Here is a 20,755-nt window from a genome sequence, read left to right as displayed (position 1 = left end):
GGATTTGTAGGTTTTGGATTCAGTCGAAATAATATTTCCTTAATTGTTAGAGTTACATTGAATCCTTATAATCATTCATGAAACTAAAGTTGTCAGTATTTTAATGTGGCAATTCTAGTCTCCTTCATTAACTCAACTGGTTTAGCCAAACATGCATAACCATTTAGCTGTACACCACCTGTAGAGAGGAAGTTAAATGAGGAAAAGTAAAGCATCATACTACCACAATTAAGTTTTTGGATACACCTTAATTTTACCCACTCAGAAGAAAAATTATAACCACCACAATAAAGCTGGAAAAGGTCATGATTAAAGAATGGCTGTCATTTTGTTCCACTCCTGGGAACTTCTATCCACCCACTCCCAAGTGATGGACGTGTTTCTCTCAGTGCACTGGATTTAGACGTGTGAAAGGATGAAGACAGTTAAATTTTTCAAATCACCAGAGAGCCAGTAAAGCAGCATTGGATCTGCCCTGTGGAAAGCATCTGGGAACAAAAGAAAAATTCATGAATGACACAAAACCGAGGTCACCTGAAGATACCACTAAGATACTAAAGCAGGCTCAGCTATCTCACAATGGAAGGGATCCTAGTGAAGGAACCCAACCTAGAAACCAATGCATTGACATACAAATCAGAGAATTCCCCCACAAAATGATAGGATCTATTATCTTTCTTTTATTATCCTTACTTTTGAAATTTGATATTTATTAGGAATTGGTTTTGAATTATTAAAATTTTATTCGTGATTCCACATAATACTTACTCCCTGAGTAATAAACCTACATGGATAAAACAAAACATTTTTAATAAGACCAGATTATCTGCCAATATCAACTTAAAAGAAAAAAAAATAAAAACAAAACCAAGCAAAATTTAACTCATCTCAGTCTGCCACTCTCTTTTTCTTTTTAAAATTACTTTTGTCTAAAATCTGAAATCTAAAAATAGCCAGTTCTATAAGCTTTCTCAAGGCCCTGAAAACAATCACATATGAATGGTAGTGATGATTAGTATGATTAATCCTATAGATTTATTATCTCTAGGAAGCTAGAGGTTATTAATTTTTATTAACAAATATTATTTCAAAAACACTGTATTAAATCACCTCATTAAAACCAGACACCTCTTTACGATAACATCTCTGTTACAGAAATGGAAGAAAAAGTTGTATGTCCTTGTGTATCTTTGTAATTTTTAACACTGGTAAGAAAAGAGCAATATTTATACAACACTGAATAGCATCATATTTCCAAATATCTTTAAAAAGCAATATACTGCCACCTATTTTGCCATCTGTAAGTTGCTGATTCTTATTGCCTAATACTTTTCTTTAGGTATCAATGGGATGAAGGTTTTCTTACAATAGTTCCATAAATTAAAGTAGTAAAAAAAAATTTATAATTTCAAAACAGAAATGAGAAAGTCACTTTTGCTTTTTGAATGTGTACTCAATGGGAATAATTTTCATTCTTCCACTTGAATTGGTTTCAGATCTATTCAGCACCTATGTGTTTTCTAATTAAATGGCATGATCCACTCCACATTTTAAAAATGGTATTATATGTCTGTTTCCGTTTTCCGAGAGGATATTTTCTAAGCACATCCAAAATAGTTCAACATTTTCCCACTACTGCAAAAAATAGCAACACATATCCTCAACACACGTATTACACCACATGAATACATTTTCGCTTTTGGTCTCCCTTCAGTTCCATCTGCACTCTTGCTGTGCAATAGCTATAGCATAAAAACGTCTATTCTCACATGCTTTTGATATTACACTATTTAATCACATACAGCTGTGGCTTATGAGACTGTTACAAAACAATTTCAATGTAGTACTTGAAGCCAATTTTGAATAAACATCAACCATTTACTCTGAATAAAAAGTTTGACATTAAAAAAGTTTTATTTTAAAAGAAAATACTTTTTTTGTTGTTTTGGTTTGATTTTAGAATTTGACATGGGCATAATTGTGACTGAACTCTCTCTGCCAAAAGACTGATAATGTCAAAAAGGTTGTGTAAAATCATACTAGTGCAAAAATGAAGCTTTCCAGAATTCCTGAAGCCAGAAAGACCTGGAATGAACTTGCATCCTCCCTTCTATATTGTGTCCCTCCCTGCAAATTATCCCTACCCCCAGCCCTCAGATACATTTTATTACTTCATGGAAATAATTTTGTGCTATAATGTTGTGCTATTTTTTTTCCATATTGAAAGAACGTGAAAGGAAAATGCTTTAGAAAGATGCTGTTAAATATACATGATATTTTCCTTAAGTTTGAATCCATTCTGGAGAAAAGAAAATACCATGAACTTTTTACATTTCTACTCCTTTTAAGTAGGCACCAAACTCAGTATTGCAAAAACAATGTCTATATCATGGAAAAAAATAGCAAAACATGCATTGGGATTGTGTTCAATCCCACTGATAATGAAGGCTTGGGGGAGTTAAGAAAAAAAAAACAAAACTAAGAAACAAGGATGGCCCCTTCCTTCTATTTTCCTCTTATTTGAAACCAATTAAAAATTCTATACAGTCTAAAGTGAGACAAACAGGATTTATCATAGTTTCATGCTATCATAGTTTCATGCTATTATATTACCCCCTGAAGCGAAAGAAAACATTTGGAGTTGTACCTAAAAATTCTATCGCTGGAAGATTTTAGAAAACCAGTTTTGTATGTTTCAGGCTTTCAAAGGAAAACAGAACTTTGGAGTTTTCAAGGCTGTTTTAAAACAACTGGCAAGTTACCAACTGGATATCAATGCAAATCTGAGGCAGGAAGTACTAAGGAAATTCTAAACTCATTCCCTCCCTCTGCAAGATTTTCTACATTTTCATGTGTAAGGAGGGTGTTACAGGGTTGTTTTGTTTTGCTTTTTAAGGATCTGTACATTCACATCTTTAAGAATATCCTTTGCTCCGTAGAAGCCTCTCTTCCTTCACCTACTTGTGTTTTCAAGCGTTTGCTCATTCTATGGCGCAATCAATTGTGCTTCAGCTAGACTTTTAGAGACGGGTGGCTGCAGATGGTTGAATATTCAGCCTGAAATCAACGTGCAGTTGATTAACTACTTCTTACACCTGGCCCCTTCTTCATACCAGGCTCTGAACACAATCTGAGTATCACCAGCCAAGAAATTCTGTTTGGGTCCACTAGTCTGAACCTCTTTCTTCAAGACCTTCTGGGGAACCAGAAGGGAATGCAGTAAATTCATGTGAGAGCAACATCATTAGCAACTGGGCACTGGATTGGTAGAAACATAGTGAACTGGTAAGGGTGTGGAAAAGGAAGAAAGGAGAAACTTGCTGTGTGTGCTTAGGTAACTTTTTAAGTTTTATGAAGATGACTAAAGTTTTCCAAATATATGTGAGAGAAATATCTATTTCTCGGCTGGAAAAAAATCAATTCACCGGGCTGTAACCAGGTTTTCTTCTTTTTAGCTTACCTAGCTTGACTAATTTTTTTTCAAGAACCCCCCCATCCACCCCCACCTACTCCCCACCACCACCCCCACCCCCACCCCACCCCGGCAAGTACCTCAAAAATTCAGAATGAAATTCACCTGGGATCTCATAAGTCAACAGCAACAGGTTGTTTTTGTTTTGGAAAGGGTGATAAAATACTTTAAAAATGTTGGATTACAACTAATCAAACATTTTGTATTTTGTCATTAAGCTAACGAACTATTTTTTGAGCCCTTTTTCTCTAAAACTTGCTGATTATTCTGGGTGTCCCTTCCAAACAGCAAATTTGCCTTGATAAACTATTTTTTCATCCGGTTGTTTCTTATTTAAATATTACAACATATCACTAAGATTTCTTCATTATTCCTTAAGCAAAGTAATGTTCCTCCTTGAAATTGCTTCTTTTGGTAAAAAAAAAAAAAAAAGAAAAAAGAAAAAAATTCATCAAAAAGAAAATTGACAAATGACAACTTTTTAAAGATGTGAGGTGTGAAAGAGGGAGCACAGGATGACAACATTGTTACACATTATAGATATGAGTCAGCCACTGGGTTTTCATCTTAACTTACATGTATATTTTTCTAATATATAACATTTTAAGGATTTGAAAAATTATTTGAAGGAGCATAAACATTTACTTTTAAAGAAACAAAGTTGAGAGATTCATTCCAATGCAATGGAAAATAATAGGAGCAGAGAAGGCAGGGAAGTGTCGCAAGTTCTTCTAAAACTTTACTATGTACTCCAGGGAATGGAAACATCTGCATTTATTTCTTAAATCTCATTTTCATTTTGTTTTATCATTAAAAAATAGCAAAGGTATTTATCATTACACAAGTAGAAAAAGAGAGTTCAGCATGTGTGCATTTTCTGAAATAATGTAGTAATAAACATTTCAATCCTTTAAAATCCCATGAAGATTTTCCCCAAAAAACTAATGATAGTAAATAGCCCTTGTGGATTGGCAGGAAGAAAACCTACCTCAATTAAGAGAAAAATTTAAGATATGTTATCACCAGAATACGATTTTTACCTACCGTAGACTCTATTTTCATCAAACATAAGTATTATTGACATATCAGCATCATTTTAAATAGCTATGAATTTCAAATTGGATTATAACTCCAAGCCAAGGCTACAAAGAGTGGATTTTATGAATTCCACCCAGGCTTACCAAATAAATATAAGCAGCATGTACTTCATTTAAAATGATTATAAATTATATTTTGAGGTATAAGTGTAGAAGGAACAAAAAGTGATGTGGAAATAACCCAGTTGTTTTCCTGTTACACTGAAACATGATGGTACTTCATTGTATAGTATTAACCCTGTCAGAAAATCCCCAGTACCCACATTTTAAAATATGATTGCACATTGACTCTTCATCTCATTTCCTCTCTATGCAAGTTTCAAAACAGGGCACATTTTCTCATCTTCAGCTTCCAGGAATGCTATTAATGTCTGTCATTTCAGAGCCACCATAACAATATAGGACAACTTCAAAGCATTGTCAACATTTTACAACATAATAATCAATATGAACTACCATGATAGGCAAAATAGCTGATCTTATATTCCCTACTATCCTGATCTGATATCAGGATAGTATCAACATAGGACGCCTAATGGATCTAACTTCTTTAAAAATGTTCCAGAAGTTCATGGTGTTGGCTAGCTTGAGAGTAACAAGATCCAGATGCCGCCTGTCTATACAACACTAAACTACATAGAACTCCAAAACAGATATCTACAATCTCCCTATTTTTCAGGCTCCTCTCTTTTCCCTCACTACTCCACTCTCTCTCTTTACCCCCCATCTTTCTCTCTCTCGCACACACTTTCTACTAGTATAGCTCATCCAGCACCCTGTGTCTTTGAAAAAATGTGCATAACATTCACTATTTCCTGTTAGTAATAGGTTAAAAGAAGTCTCAAACAGAAAAACAATTATGTTATTCATTTCAATCTAAAGTTTCTTTTCTGAATATATACCATAGTAGAAAACAAGGACCCAAAACAAAGTGTAATTTTTGAAACACTTGGAAAAATTTAGCCAAATGAGTAAAAGGGATGGAATGTCTGATATTTCTCATGCAACCTTTGAGTTTATTGTTTTTGTTTTGTTGAGGCATGAGAAATGACTGTAAATTTTCCCCTTTTAACTTGTCCTTGCTCTGCCATTTCCTTGAGGAATGGCAGGCAGCATTCTCAACCTAACACCCCCAAAGAGTTAAAACTTAAGGCACCGAGCAGGAGGGCTAGTCTATTTAAGCATCAGCAGCACAAACTAAATGCTCACAAAGGCAAATAGCAGTGTGAGTCGACCTTGGAGGGGCAGGGTGGATTACAAAGCAATTGAAAAAGAAAAAAACAAAGCAATAATCTTTTGTATAATACTGAAAGTCTGCTTCCCAGTCTGGTTTACAAATAGGCATTGCTGGACGAGACAAAATAAATGACAGATAACTACAGCATGAATTACCAAACCCTAATCACATCACCGAGTCCTGGTGACAGCATAGATCATTCAGGCACGCCTTGTTCACTCTCGGCATATTTATTTATTAAGGAGACGGTGGAGTCTGGCTAATGCTAATGCAATACAAAATAATATCACCCGTACACTCGAGGTGGTCACTCCGCTAACATGTTTTCCCCCTAATCAAGTCCAATTTAATTGACAAATCGGAGCAGTGATTTCACACCTGAGAGTCTTTCATGTCTTAACTGCAGGATAAAGTTCAGGGTAGGTACTGCCCACTGCTTACTTACGTGGGCTTGCCTCTGGGCCCCTAATGGTCATTTGACACACACACATAAAGCCTAAAGTATTTAACCAATTCAAGTCCAATTATGATCAGTTACATTTCATTCCTTTTCAAGACTCAGGCCTCCTCATGGCAGCTACACAGAAAAATAGATCTTCTAAAAGTAAAGAACATCTATTGTAAAGCAGTCTGTAGCATACTGATCATCCTCAACATAAAATAAAATAGGCAAGGCAAATTAAAAATAAAAATAAACTCTCAGAGACTCTGGTAGGAGCCCTATACCTTCTCACACCCTTCTTTCATTCTATACCCTGCGATTAAAAGTTTGAGTTACCCCCACCGTTGCACGTCCTATCCAGTGGGAAAAACCCTTTTAGAGCCACAATCAAAGAACAGCTCACCAGAAAAGCCCCTGAAATTATATTCTTGTGCCTGGTAATCACTGTTGTGATCTGCTTTCTATAAACCGTGCCCATCTGCAAAAGACTTTCCTGATATCAGGACCATTTATGCTGCCAAATAACAACAAAGGAACTGAACTCAAGTGAAACTATTATCTCTCCTTAAAGAGAAAGCTACAATTCCGGGTTTGCTGCTTTCTTCTTATGTCTTCCTCTGCCTCATTAACTCCATTGGTATGTCACTAATTTCAAAGAAGCAGGAAGAAGTGATGGGGGTGGGGGTTAACTAATAATTCACACGCCTGTCTGTTTCCCATCCCAAGTGCAGAACGATACCACGCTGATTGCCAGACCGTGGGTCAAGCCATACCTTGGTTTGGAGATAATGAGGATAGTAGTAAGTGTACTGGGGGTACATTTGTGGCTGATCCAGGCGTTTGCCCATGTAGCTGGAATCTTTATCTCCGAGGCAGGGAACTGGATGACAGGGTATAGTGCCCCAGGCCGAGCTTCCTCTTAAACCACTATTCCTGACAGTCCCGGTGACTGATGAGGCTTCAGAGACTCCACCACTCGCTAGTTCCAACACAGCAAGAATTTTTTTAAAAAACAAAACAAAACAAAAAACACACACCAAAGGAAAAAAAAAAAAAAAAGGGCGAGGAGTGAGATCTGTAGAAAAAACACCCACACACAGCCTTCCCAGATCTTGCCTGGCTTCCCCCAGCTGCCGGGGTCCACTTGGGATGAGGCAGTTTGTTTTCTAACCAGGCTGTCTGTAGTGATGTCAATTGCCAGCGTTCGTAAAGGGGAAAAAAAATCAAAGTCCTTTTAGCACAACTCCGAATCCTTGCAGATCAGCTTCCTGTCTCTTGGTTGTCTCTTTCCCCAGCTTAAAGAAAAAGAAAAAAAGAGAGAGAAAGAGAAAGAAAGACAGAAAGAAAGAAAAAGAAAGAAAGAAAAAGAAAGGGGAAAAAGAAAAAAAAAAAGAAAAAAAGGAAGAAAAAAAAAAAAAAACCTTGTACAGCTTAGTTGCTGCTGTCTCCCTCCCAGAGTGACATGGTGTTCGGGGCTTGTCCTGTCCTTTCATTCACTTCCCCTCCTTCCAGCCGGTGGGTGGAACCGAGAGAGCCTCTCCAGGGAGCAGCGTACGCAGTCCAGAAGGCTGCAGTATTTCCTCCAAGAAAAAAAAAAAAAAAAAAAAAAAAAAAAAAAGGCTGCTTCAACCCCTGCTGCAAGCAAAGTTCCGATTCCCTCTGCTGGCTATCTCGAATAGCAAGCGATTTTTGCAGCAACGCTGCTGCCGCTGGAACTGAACCTGAAGAACTCAAATGCGGGCGGTGGATTATTTCTTATCCCTCCTCCATCTACCCCACACAAGAGCTGCTTTTTGTTCCTCTTTTTGCCAAGTTCCAAGGTAAGCCACACTGCTAAACAAAACACAGAAGAGAGGGAAGAGAGGACGAAAGAAGCAAGGAGGAGAAAGGAAAAGAAATAAAGGCAGGGGAACTAACCTTGCTGGTTAAAGGGGAAAAAAGTAAGTCCCGGATGCTTTCAAAATCTGTTAACACACTAGAGCCAGACGCATCCGAGAGCTGATTGAGAAACTAACCTTTTACTACCTGGAAAACCTGGTGGATGTTAAGTATTGAAGAAATTTTAGGGTCTACTCCAGGACTACTATTAATGCCACATGTCATCAGATTGGACTGATCAACTGAACATATCAAAAATAATAACTTTTTAAAAATACATCCATTTTGTAAAAAAAAAAAAAAAAAAATCAAAGGAAGTGACCCCTTAGGTTCATCAGATATTTTACAGATAAAATCTGTTTCTCCCATTGTCTCTCTCTTTATGATTATTTTGATGCATTGATGCTTTAATCACTTTACTGAGATCATCTAAAAAAAAAAGAACAAAAATCATAATTGCTTGGCAGAGTTTTTTCCCACCAATGATAATATTCTGTCATGTCTATCAGCTGCTACATTATAATACAAATTGTTTCAGATAAAATATATTTCCTTAAAGGGTCCCTTTTCAAGGCGGGCGAGGCTAAAATTAGATGTGCCAGCTGTGTTTTGCTGCGAGTGCTCACGCATGCCCAAAGCGTGGGCAGACCAATACTGAGCTCTTTTCTACTTTGTCAAGTCGGCTCTGTTCTCCTGAGCCCAGAGTCGCCTATTTAGATAAAAGGTCCCTGGTACAAATCCAGCTTCCTAGTCAAGAAGAACAGAGAATTTAGGCTCAGTGCACACATGGTGTCCATCCACATACAAGCTGCACCACCCCTAAAGCAACTGGCTTCCACCGAGGGGAACTGGTTTCTGGAAGCTGTGTGAGTGCATACGTGTTCCTTGGATAAAAATAAGGATGGCAGGTAAATAGTTTTATGTTTTACTTTTGACAAGAATAACAATCAGAAGGAAGGAAGGATGGAGGGTGAGAGGGTAAGAGTTAGGAGGCCCTGACAACATGGTGATTGACAATATTAAATCAACCCCACCTATCTCTTAAATGTATTATTTGGGGCCTCAGTTGTCCCATCTATAAAATAGAAATACCGCCAACTCTCCTGGCTGAAGGCAGTACACTGAATCAGATACTAAAAATGACACTGATTTTAAAATCCTCCAGTGGTGTCACGTTTCTCAAACAATAAAGTCCTGACTCTTTGGAATAGGTTTCAGGACACTTGACGAGCTGTCTGGCCCTGGCTTTCTACTCTAGTCTCGGACTTTCAACTCTGCCCCTCACATCCTATACCGGAGTCACTCTGAGCTACTTTCAGGACAGGAGCATGCTCTCAGAGGCTTCTGTCATTCCCTCTTCCTGGAGTGCTCTCCCAAGTCCATCTCCACCTCTTTTACCCTTCAGCCTGTCCTTCAGGTCTCAGTATGGATATCACCTCCTCACAGTAGCTTTCTCTAAACCCTTCCTTCTCTGCTGCACTTTATATTTGCCCTCATAGAAGGCTTATTCTACATGTATTTGCCTGCTTATTGTTTGTTTCTTCCATGATGTTCTAAACTCTGGGAGGGCAGGAGGTCACATTGTTCTCACTTGCCCTTATATTTCCAAAAACTTGCATAGAGTTGAGCACAAAATGGGTGTTCAGTAAATGTCTGAAGAATAAAATGTTAGACATAATTAATAATTTTTCAACCTGACTTACATCCCTCTTTCAGTACATTTCAGTCCCTGTTACAGGTCAAGAACTGACCTGGGTGCAGGATATAGAGGCACATGAATCAGAACAAGGTCCTTCTTTCATCGAGTTTATAGTTAGTGGGGAAGGGGGGACAAACAAAGGGATAAACAAGTAAATATGCAGTATAATGTCAGGAAATACAAAGCGCTGTAAGGAAATATGAAACAGAGTAAAGAGAAACAAAGTCACAGAGATTCTACTTTAAACAAGATAGGAAAATGCTCTCCAAGGAAGAGCCTTGGAAAATGCTTTCCTAAGGTCAAAGCAAGGGTGTGAACCATTCTCTGGGTATTGTGCACTGTGAGAATACTTAGTGTTAATGCCTTGGATCCCATCCAGACTGCCTGGGTTCCAATCCTGCCTCTTCTTCATTCATCTCCCTCAGTTTCTTCATCCATCAGATATCACTATTCACTTCATACAGTTATTTAGAAAACCAACCCAGATAAACACATGAAGCTTTTAAAACACCTTGTACCATGTTGGATCTGCTTAACAAATGCCAGCCTGCACATGGGGGAGAAACATCCCAGTCATAGGGAACAGTAAGTACAGAACGGCCTGCAGTGGGACTGTGTCTTTGGAATGTGCAAGATCCGGCACAGAGGCTGAAATGAAGCAAGTGAGGAAAGACCATAAAATGGGGTTAGGGAGGTACCCTTGGGCCAGATCATATAAACCTTAGTAAAGAACTGATATGGAAAGCTAATTAATTGATAGTTAACAGTACAGCCAGGACTTTATCCAAATATTCAGATTCTACATCTAGTCATCTTCAACTATAGAATGCTGTCATTTAAACAACCTATTAATACTCCTCCAAGTTCTATCTTGTAAGAACAAAATCCAAGATTGCTTTGGCTAATTCTGCCACCATGGACAAAGGATATAAGTACTCTTTCATTAATACATGGTCTAGATACTCCTTAAAGGGAAAAGAATACTGTCTTATTTACAAATGAAAGGCCAAATAGCTCCTCAGCCAAAACTGATATAACCCATTATCTGTAAAGTTCCCAGCATGTGTTGATGCTATCAGCAATTTCTACATAAAATTGTTACTTTTTAAAATGCTATTTGATTTCGTTGGATTATTGTAATGTTTTAGGCATAAATTGTCATTAGCTTAAAAACCCTCATTGCACCTTCAAAGCTTTTCTTAAGTAATGCAAAGTAGGTTTACCACCTGTGGGAATTGTAAAACCTGTGTTTTTATTTTTTATTTTCTTCCCTCAGAGACACCAGTAGCCATGGCAATTCAGGAGGCAAGATACTCACATCAGAAATAGTTTTTATATCATTTCTGCTCTGTTGGAGCAGTAGCGCTTTCCATTTAAATGATCAAGTTAAGGTAGGAGGTAACTGGTTTAAGGCACTCTCTAAATCAGAAGACAGCTGTGTCCTATTTGCCAACTAACCAACAAATTTCATACAAATCCAAGAACAGCAAACTGCATCAAAGGGCATAGACTCTCACTGGGTCACGTGATTCACAGGCTAGACAGAAGAGGCACTGACTGATTGATTGATCGATTGATTTTTATTTTTTATTTTTTTGAGATGGAGTCTTACTCTGTTGCCAAGGCTGAAGGGCAGTGGTGTGACGTCAGCTCACTGCAACCTCCGTCTCCCGGGTTCAAGTATTTCTCCTGCCTCAGCCTCCCAAGTAGCTGGTATTACAGGCACCCACTACCATGCCAGGCTAATTTTTATATTTTTAGTAGAGATGGAGTTTTCCCATGTTGGCCAGGTTGTTCTCGAACTCCTAACCTCAGGTGATCCACCTGTCTCGGCCTCCCAAAGTGCTGAGATTACAGGCTTGAGCCACCATGCCCAGATGAGGCACTGATGTAGGACAAGTTTTTGACTAAGGGGCCTGAGATGATGCCTCAGACCTGCCACTGGGAAATGGGGAAGCAATAGCACTGAAATGCTGAAATGAAGGTCACCGGGGTAGAGATGAGAATGCTCTTCTAGTTTGCTCTTGACTTATCCACTCAGAGAATAACTGAGTCCTTTCTTTGGATGATTTGTGTTTTAAATTATAAAGATTTATTCAAGGCTGGGTGCAATGGCTCACACCTGTAATCCTAGCACTTTGGGAGGCCAAGGCAAGTGGATCACCTGAGGTTGGAAGTTTGAGACCAGCCTGACCAACATGGTGAAACCCCGTCTCTACTAAAAATACAAAAATTAGCCTGGTGTGGTGGTGCATGCCTGTAATTCCAGCTACTCGGGAGGCTGAGGCAGGAGAATCACTTGAACCCGGGAGGCGGAGGTTGTAGAGAGCCAAGATTGCACCATTGCACTCCAGCTTGGGTGACAGGAGGGAAACTCCATCTAAAAAAAAAAAAAAAAAAAAGATTCAGTGGAAAGCAAGAGAAAAGAACAGAAGTCGAAAGACAAACCGTTAATTCTACTACCCTAAAAACTACATACATACACCCTTCTATCTTTAAGAAGGACATGCATGACCTTGAAAGAATTTTTGTAAATCTTTGCATTTTATGCCTGCTTTATTTAAATGTATTAAATCCCTCTCCAACACAGCACTTGTCAAAGGAATGTTAAACATAAAAGTTGTTTAAAAATATATATATAAAATGGTAGATTTCAAATTCCAACATTAAGGTACTGTTACAACTTTTTTTTTTCTCTGCAGAATACTTACCAATGGTTTAGGAAAACACCCAAGACAAATTAGGAGAGACAACTAGTGATTCAAGTGTGTGTGGTCGAAATTTAAACAATAGTTGAATATAAAAATATTGATGTAAAGATGATTAAAATTAGCCTTGAAAGACAATATCAAACCTCAGGACAAAATTGTACGATAATTTAGTTTGAGACATTTAATCAGGTAGAAAAGAAGAATTAAAAACAATGAGAATTGTTAACTTCAACAGCGTTTTATTGAATACTTACTATGTGCCTAAATAATTGAGGGTACCAATATAAATATTATTGTCCCTGTCCTCAAATGGATTTAACAACTCTATATTTCTAAACACCAGCCATTCATGTATAATCTTTATGTTTTTTCTCATATCTGAGAACCAACTTGTAACAACAGTTATTAAATAGTTTTCTTTAAATCGCCTTAATTTTTTTCTGAAATACATACTTTGTTAGAAAGCAAAAATACACATGAAGGATTATGTCTGTTTTTATTCTATTATCTTTGCAAAAACTACATGTTCTGTATCCTCTCTTTCTATCTCCATTTTTCATAGCATTTAATACTTGTGGTAGGGACATCCAGTTCTTTGTTACCACTGGGATTACCAGGATTCACATTTTCTCACTCCACTGAAAGTAGGCCTGGCCATGTGACTTGCCAAGGCCAATAAAACATGAAGCAGCAGTGACACATGTAAAAGCTTTTAGCTGCTGCTGTTTGATTCTTCTCTAGTGGAAACACGTGCTGACATGAAGGAGCTGCAAGAAGGGAGCATCTTGGAAAGCTGAGGGCAGCAAATTTGGATAGCTGCCTGGACTAGCCACTGTGGACTTCTCATAATCAAGAAATAAACCTTTGCTACAGTGTACTAGTAAAATGTGGTGATTGTTACCAGAGATTATCCTAGGCCACCTGTTTAATACAGCATTACTTATAATTTGGTTATACATTTTTGGTTTTCTTATTTGGGTATTTCTCCCACTAATATCTAAGCTCCACAGGGCAATGAGTTTATTTAACACATTATATTCCGATGCACAGAATAGTCCTTGGGATTTAATACACTCTTAATAAATATTTCTTAAATAAATAAATGGAGTACTTCCCTCTTATTCATAGGGGATATATTCCAAGACTCCCAGTGGATGCCTGAAATCTTGGATAGTACTGAATCCTATAAGTAATGTTTTTTTTCCTACGCATACATATGTGTGACAGATTTATTTATTAACTAGGCACAATATGAGAATAACAACAATAATAATACAAAAGATAATTATAACAATATACTGTAGTAAAATTTATATGAGTCTTTCTCTCGGTCTCTCAAAATGTCTTACTGTACCACTGGTAACCGAAACCTGAAGCCACGGAAACAAAACTGGGGAGAAGCTATGGGGGCAGGAAACTACTGTAAATGGTTTCTCTGAAATCATCTCATTTATGTGCTAGTGGTTAACAGACACTATTTTGTGAAAAAATAAAAGGGTAAATGAGACTTATACCCAAAAGGTAAAAAATGTTAGGTTTTCTGGAAGGAGCACTGTTAAAGTATTAGGTATTCTGAAGAGGGAAAGGTTTTTGTACACTGACTGTTGGAAATGGGCACTGGAGTTGATGAGCTAAAAAAGAAAAAAGTTAGAGTGTTATGAACTGAATGCTTGTATCCTCCCCAGACTCATGTGTTGAAATTCTAACCCCCAGTGTGATGGTATTAGCAGGTGGGACCCTTGGGAGATAATTTTGTTAGTAGAGCAGAGGCTTCATGAATGAGATTAGTGTCTTTATAAGAGGAGATATTGAAGAGGTGATCTCTCTTTCCTCTCTGCCATGTGAGGATACAATGAGAAGACCTGCCTTCTGCAAACCCGGAGGCAAACCCTCATCAGACACCAGGTCTGCTGCCACCATGATGTTGGACTGCTCAGCCTCCAGAACTGTGAGAAATAAATGTTTGTTGCTTAAGCCACTCAGTCTATGGTAATTTGTTATAGCATCCTGAACTGATTGAAACAAAAAAGAAAAAAATATATTAATACATGGCCTACTACACAGTATATACTACTAGTAATATAAATATTTCCTCAATAAATATTCACAAGTACCTGGGAAGTAGGCACGATTTTTCACACTTTACAACAGAGGAAATTGAGAAGATGAGGATGTAACTACCCTATCCAAGTTTGCCCAGTTACAACATGGTAGAGGAATATTCCTGACTCATGTCTGTGTAGGGCCCAGAGGCTTAGTCCTCAGCATCATCTGATGGCAATCTTAAATGCTTTATTTGAAAATCGGATGAGATAACCTTTGTGTTTAAAATGGAAAAACAGTATACATATAAGTTCTAAATAAGTCAATTGTGTCTGCATGGAGACAGACAAAAAACTGGAAAGAAAGAGCATGTCTTTTTATCACATAGCAAAAACTCTCTCTGGATGACAAATGTGATGGTTAATTGCACCTGTCAACCTGGCATGGCTATGGTGCCAGTTGTGTGGTCATACACTAGTCTAAGTGTTGCTGTGAGGTATTTTTTAAATGTGGTTAACATTTAAATTAGGGCACTTTGAGTAAAGCAGATTACCCTTCGTAATGTAGGTGGGCCTCATCAGTCAGTTGAAGGCCATAAGCATCAACACCCAAGATCTTTGGAGAAGGAAGAAATTCTGCTCCCAGGCTGCCTCTGAACTCAAGACTCTTTACCAACTCTTCCCCAGGTCTCCAGCCTGCTGACTCACCCTGAAGGTTATTGTGGGCACCCTCCAGCTCCCACAATAATTGTGTGAACCAATTCCTTGAAATCTCTCATATATATATATATGAAATATGGTTCCACTTCTTTGGAAAATCCTAATATAATGAAAGATAAATAAGGCAGCTATAAAAGTCAGTGAGATGGGCACTCTAATACATTCCTAATAAATATCTATAATGCTTCTAATATAATTTAAACAAAATATATAGTCTTAAAGATCATTTTCCAGTCATTTCAGTTCTAAGAATCTAAAATAGATCATCCGATTAACATTTTAAGTGTAAGTAATTGGAGTAACCTGATGTCCAGGCCTAGCAGGTTGGTTAAATAAATCACCAATGAATAAATTATGATTCAACCATTAAAATGATACTGAGAAAAAATTTATCAATATGGAAAATGTTTAGGGTGAATAACTAATGGAAAAAAATCAGAATATGATATTATATATGCAGGTTTTCAACTATGAAATACAAAGAGAATGGAAGAACAATACCAAAATAACCACAGTGAATTGTTTCCTCTGTGGTTAGGTATTTTGTGATTTTACTTTTCTTTTTGATAAATTTTGGCATTTTCCAATTTATCTTAAAATGAACATGTTATTTCACTATTTAAAGTGAACATTATTTTAAAAGAAATATTAGGGTAAGTGTATTCCAAAGTACAGATTTTTATTATTATCTGAGAGGACATTTTTAAAAGCCCAGAGGTGACAATAGAAAAATAAATTACATGTGTACTTTAGTCATTTCCTCTCTATCTGAACCAAACATCAATTTAAGAAAAGTTTGTCTTTCTTTAAAATCTGGGAGCATTAGTTCTACATCAAAATGATGTCAAAATTCTCATTTAAGACATAAAGACAAATATCACTTAATGAAATAGTAACAGCTACCAATGAATGGCAAAGGATAAGTCTTTGAAAGGTTTAAACCTGAATAAATATGCAATATTTTCACTTTTAACATTCTAATTCTACCTTTGCACTTGATATAGTTTGGATATGTGTCCCTGCACAATCTCATGTTGAATTGTAATCCGCCATGGGGCATGGTGGTAGGTGTTTGAATCATCAGGGCTGATCCCTCATGGCTTGGTACTGTCTTCGTGATAGAGGGTTCTCACAAGATCTGGTCATTTAAAAGTGTGTGGCATCTCTCACCCCATACTTTTGATTCTGCTTTTGCCATGTGTTGTGTGTGCCTACTTCTTCTTTGCCATCCACCATGATTGTAAGCTCCCTGAAGTCTCCCCAGAAGCTGATGCCAGACCTATGTTTCCTCTACAGCCTGCAGAATCATGAACCAGTTAACCTTATTTTCTCCATAAATTACCCAGTCTCTGGTATTTCCTTATAGCAATACAAGAATAGCCTAATATAGGACTTTTGCCATGTACTTCTCACTAAATTTATATTTTTTCAAATATTGATACATCTCTTGGCAGTTTATTTATAATGTGTTATAACAATAGTGGGTTTTTTTTTTTCAGTCTCTCACTATGCCTTCTGCATGTTTTGATATCACAAATTCCGCTACTTGCAGCCCATGGAGTGAATTTTGTCCTGATGGAGGAGGTAGATTCCAAGTGGTCCTTCTCACAAGCATGCCTTCTACCATGATTAGTACCATCAGCGGAGCAGTGCATTAGAAAACATGCAACTGAAAGCCTCAAGCTAGGGAAAAATATGTAACTTCTTTGCCACATGGGAAACACATTTTTTTCAGAAAGAAGTATCTTCACTTTTATTGACTTCCAGCTTCCAGCTGCCAATAGCTAAGCAAATATAGTCGACATGGCTATATTTGATTTGGCAGGGCCGATTCTTCTCCCCAGAAAAATCTAGAGTGGCAGAAGTCCATGCCAAAAGGCTACTAATTAGAATTGCCACATAAAATACAGGACAGCTGGTTAAATTTGAATTTCAGAAAATAATAAGTTTTAAAATATAAGTATGTCTAAAATATTACATATGGTATGCCTCAAAAAATTTGAACTGAACTTATAAAAATTATTCATTGCTTGTCTGAGATTCAAATTTAGCTGGGTATTTTGTATTTTTATAGCCTAAATCTGGCCACCCTACTCCCAACTGATGTACTGAGACAGTTTACAGGCCTTTCAGAGGACACAGAAGATTTGACGGAGTCTCTAAATGGAATGACAATTGACAATGGTTAATATTTTCTATCGTTTTTACACTTAAACTGTGTAAACCAAAAGTGTCCCCAAATTAACTGCCCTTTAAGAGAGACTTAAACCACTAGTGGTGTTTCTGATATAAAGCAATACAGTATTCCAGGAGCTCTGTTTTTGTTATGGTTTTAAGCTGATGTCTTTCCTTTTGGCATGCGGGAAAATTTAAATTGTTTTCTTAAATTGTTATTCAACACAATAAAGTACTGTCTAGAATGACAGATGTCCAGATCCCCATCCCTGATATCAGAAAAGTACAATTCAGAGAGACCAGAAAAATACGCAAAACAGAACAGAAAAGGAGATGAAGGGCAATGCTGCCCAAAGTGTGGTCTGCAGACAAGTGCTGACTGGCAAAATTTACACATCCCTGACCAGTGAGTCTAGGGATAAAGAATTCATGTCTAGCAACTTTATGGTCATTTGTCCAAAGAATTGTTAGTCTCTTGTCTATAATAAAGGTTGGACTTGGATTTTGGAAGTCTGCTTTATGCTTTTTCATTTTCTAGTAATTTTCATTCTAGTTTTACAAAAATATCAGCTGGGGTCAATTAGGGATTAAAAACACTAGTTTTCACCACTGATAGAAAAGTGCTGAAAATTTTCTTATTTTCCTTCATTTTCATTTTTACACTTCTAGTGGTAAAAAAAGTTGCATTGATGTGTTTTCTTATTTTAAACAAAAATCTAATTTTTTAAATTTTTGTGAGTACATAGGTGTATATACGTATGGGGTACATGAGATATCCAATTACATTTTAAAAATTATTTTAAAATATACAATTAAGTTATTATTAACTATAGTCACCTTATTGTGCTACAAAATAGTAGGTCTTGTGTTTTCTGATCACAGTACAAAGAGTAAACCCACACGAACTACAAAGGAAAAATTTAATTCCCTCACATTTACTTTACTTGTTTTCTTAACTCTGTTTTCTTTGCCTAGTCCTTACTCTCTAACCTGCACCATACCTTCCTGACTCTGAGGAAGAAATTTAAGAGTATCAAACGCAAAATCAGGACATGCAGGGTTTCTTGGCGGTGACTGTCCCTGGCGATATCAATCCCCCAGCTGGAGCCTCAGTTGCCTTGTGTGTAAAATGCAGGTTGTACTTAGTCATTGAAGGTCACTTTCTGATTCCAAGATTCCTGGACGGCTACAATACACTTGCTATTAAACTAAGATGAGCCTGCGTCTCTCTGCCTACAGGGGTACACTCACTGGCCCCAGGGGGTGGCTGGCGGGGCTCACATCAGCAACATGAGGCTGTCGCACCTGAGCCAGAGGGTTTGCCAGACTCCTAGCCCCTCCCAGCAACTTTACACTGGGAGGCCCTGACACCCAAAAAAAACCACCACAAATTATGTTTTGCCTTCTAGAGATGACATCCGCATGAACAGCACTAAATCGTGGCCATACAGCCTGCCTGACACTTTTGCCAGTGCCTCAAAAACAGTTAAACCCCTGGTAGTCCAGATGCTCCATCCATCCCACCAGGGCTTCAGTATTCTGGATGTTTATGTTCATTATGCAGTCAGGAAACATAATTATTCGTTTTTCTTTAAAGAAGTTTATGACCGAAGGTAATGGGGGGAACATAAATGTACTTACTGAGACTCATAAATGCTAAGAACACAGACAAATAATTGTCACTGGAGATTTGTTCTTGTAGTGTAGAATCTTTGTTTTTAGCAATTTAACTACTAAAAGTTTACCCACCTTGAGGAGAATTATTTAGCAGGAAATAAAACTTAGCACCTATTTCATTCCTTGCTCCTACAACTCTCATCCTTTCAGAAAATCAGCTTTCACATAAAATATGCAGAAGGTAGCTTGTTATATAGGGCTAGTAAAGCTAAGGGGTAATTAGTACAAGCTAAACCTCTAAATAAAGCCAAGTTTTAACATTTGGGAGTTCTGGATCAACCTTAACTAATATGTTCTGTTTTCCTCTGTGAGAGATGTACTTTGGTACTCACCAATTAACAAGAATCAAAAACAGAAATGTTAAGAAATACGTTCTGTCCAATTAGTAAAAATGTGGCAAAGCTCAGGTTAGCATTTAGCAAGTATGATAAAATGCTTGTACCTCTTAAGAGTTTAGAACAGTATCCACTTATGACCAGGATGGGTTGTACTGAGCTCATTTTAGGAGGTTTTCTGGGAATGTTTGGCACTGTGTGGTGGAGAAAACAGTGTGAGTGTGAGGCCCCTGAGACTTTGGGACTCCTGTTTGTTTGTTTGTTTTTGTTTTTGTTTTTTTAACCTTTTGTAGAGATGAGGTCTCACTATGTTGCTCAGGCTGGTCTCAAACTCCTGGCCTCAAGCGATCCTCCCACCTCAGCCTCCCAAAGCACTAGATTACAGGCATAAGCCACCACACCTGGCCTCGACTCTTGATCTTAACTGCCATAGTGGTGAGTAAAGGGTGACATCATTGGGGGAAAGAGACAGTGAGAGACTCAGCCTGTAGATAGCCTTCCTCTGGCTTCTTCCCTCTCATAGTGGGCAGCTGCATTAAATTTGACAGTTAAACTTGTCTCACCCCTTCCAGCTGGGGCCATTCCCTCATATTCCCCAACATGCATGCAGCCTCTGAGCCAGTAAAGAGAGTGCAAAGTGAACCACCCTAACAACAAAAAATTTGTTTTCTTTTAATACTGAATAAGATTTATTATGCAGCTCACTCTTTGCCTTCCTCTTTACATCCAATGGGAAAGAGATGTGAGAGTTTTTCAGGATTAGCAATGTGCTATCAAATAGCCACTTGCAGGGATGGTACAGAGAAGACTCCCTGGCACCAGCTTTGGGGTGTGGCATGTGGGAACCCAAGGCCACCACATCTCCAAAAGGCAGCAGCTGGAAAAGAAGATGTCTGGCCCAGAGGTGCCTCTATTATTCCTCGCTCAGGCTGGAAATGTTGGGTTCTTAGTCCCCAAAAAAGGCAAGTTCTTGAGAGGAATCAATAAAAGAAAGTCAGTTTATTTGCTCGATACGATGGACATGGATTACCCCCAAAGCATGATTTGGTGTGAAATGCTTTATTCATTTATTTCTAAAGGGCTGTGTGGACCTTATGCCAATGCTTGGGTTTACAATGGTACAAAGACTAAGATAAATTCATCTATTCCCTCACCAGTCATCCTCCTAGGAGAAAGCTACAAATGTTACCAAGGACAGGGATTACAGGCAGAAGACCCCTGTACCTGTACCAAATGGACCTGCAGAGTCTATGGTTCTGATGTATGTCAC

General features: G+C 37.8%; 1 protein-coding gene across 12 annotated transcripts in view; it reads right to left on the bottom strand.

Moving 5' to 3' along the window:
- The window catches only part of RBMS3 (RNA binding motif single stranded interacting protein 3), a 1,476,433-nt gene that overhangs the window by 750,895 nt on the left and 704,783 nt on the right, over window positions 1–20,755 (bottom strand). For 2 of the 12 annotated variants that reach the window (XM_063602227.1, XM_057301645.2), the window contains exon 1: window positions 7,022–9,560. The exons of 5 other annotated variants lie outside the window; for them this stretch is intronic. In XM_063602227.1, coding sequence (XP_063458297.1) covers window positions 7,022–7,096 — 75 coding nt within the window. In that variant the 5' untranslated portion in view covers window positions 7,097–9,560. Of the gene's footprint in view, window positions 1–7,021; window positions 9,561–20,755 lie in introns of those variants that run through there. 5 more of the 12 variants (XM_057301638.2, XM_057301639.2, XM_057301642.2 and 2 more) reach the window with 3 other exon arrangements.

Source organism: Pan paniscus, chromosome 2 (genome assembly GCF_029289425.2).
Source record: "Pan paniscus chromosome 2, NHGRI_mPanPan1-v2.0_pri, whole genome shotgun sequence".
Classification (NCBI taxonomy): Eukaryota; Metazoa; Chordata; class Mammalia; order Primates; family Hominidae; genus Pan; species Pan paniscus.
The sequence above is the reverse complement of the archived record's forward strand: the minus strand, read 5'-3'. Positions and strand labels throughout refer to the sequence as shown.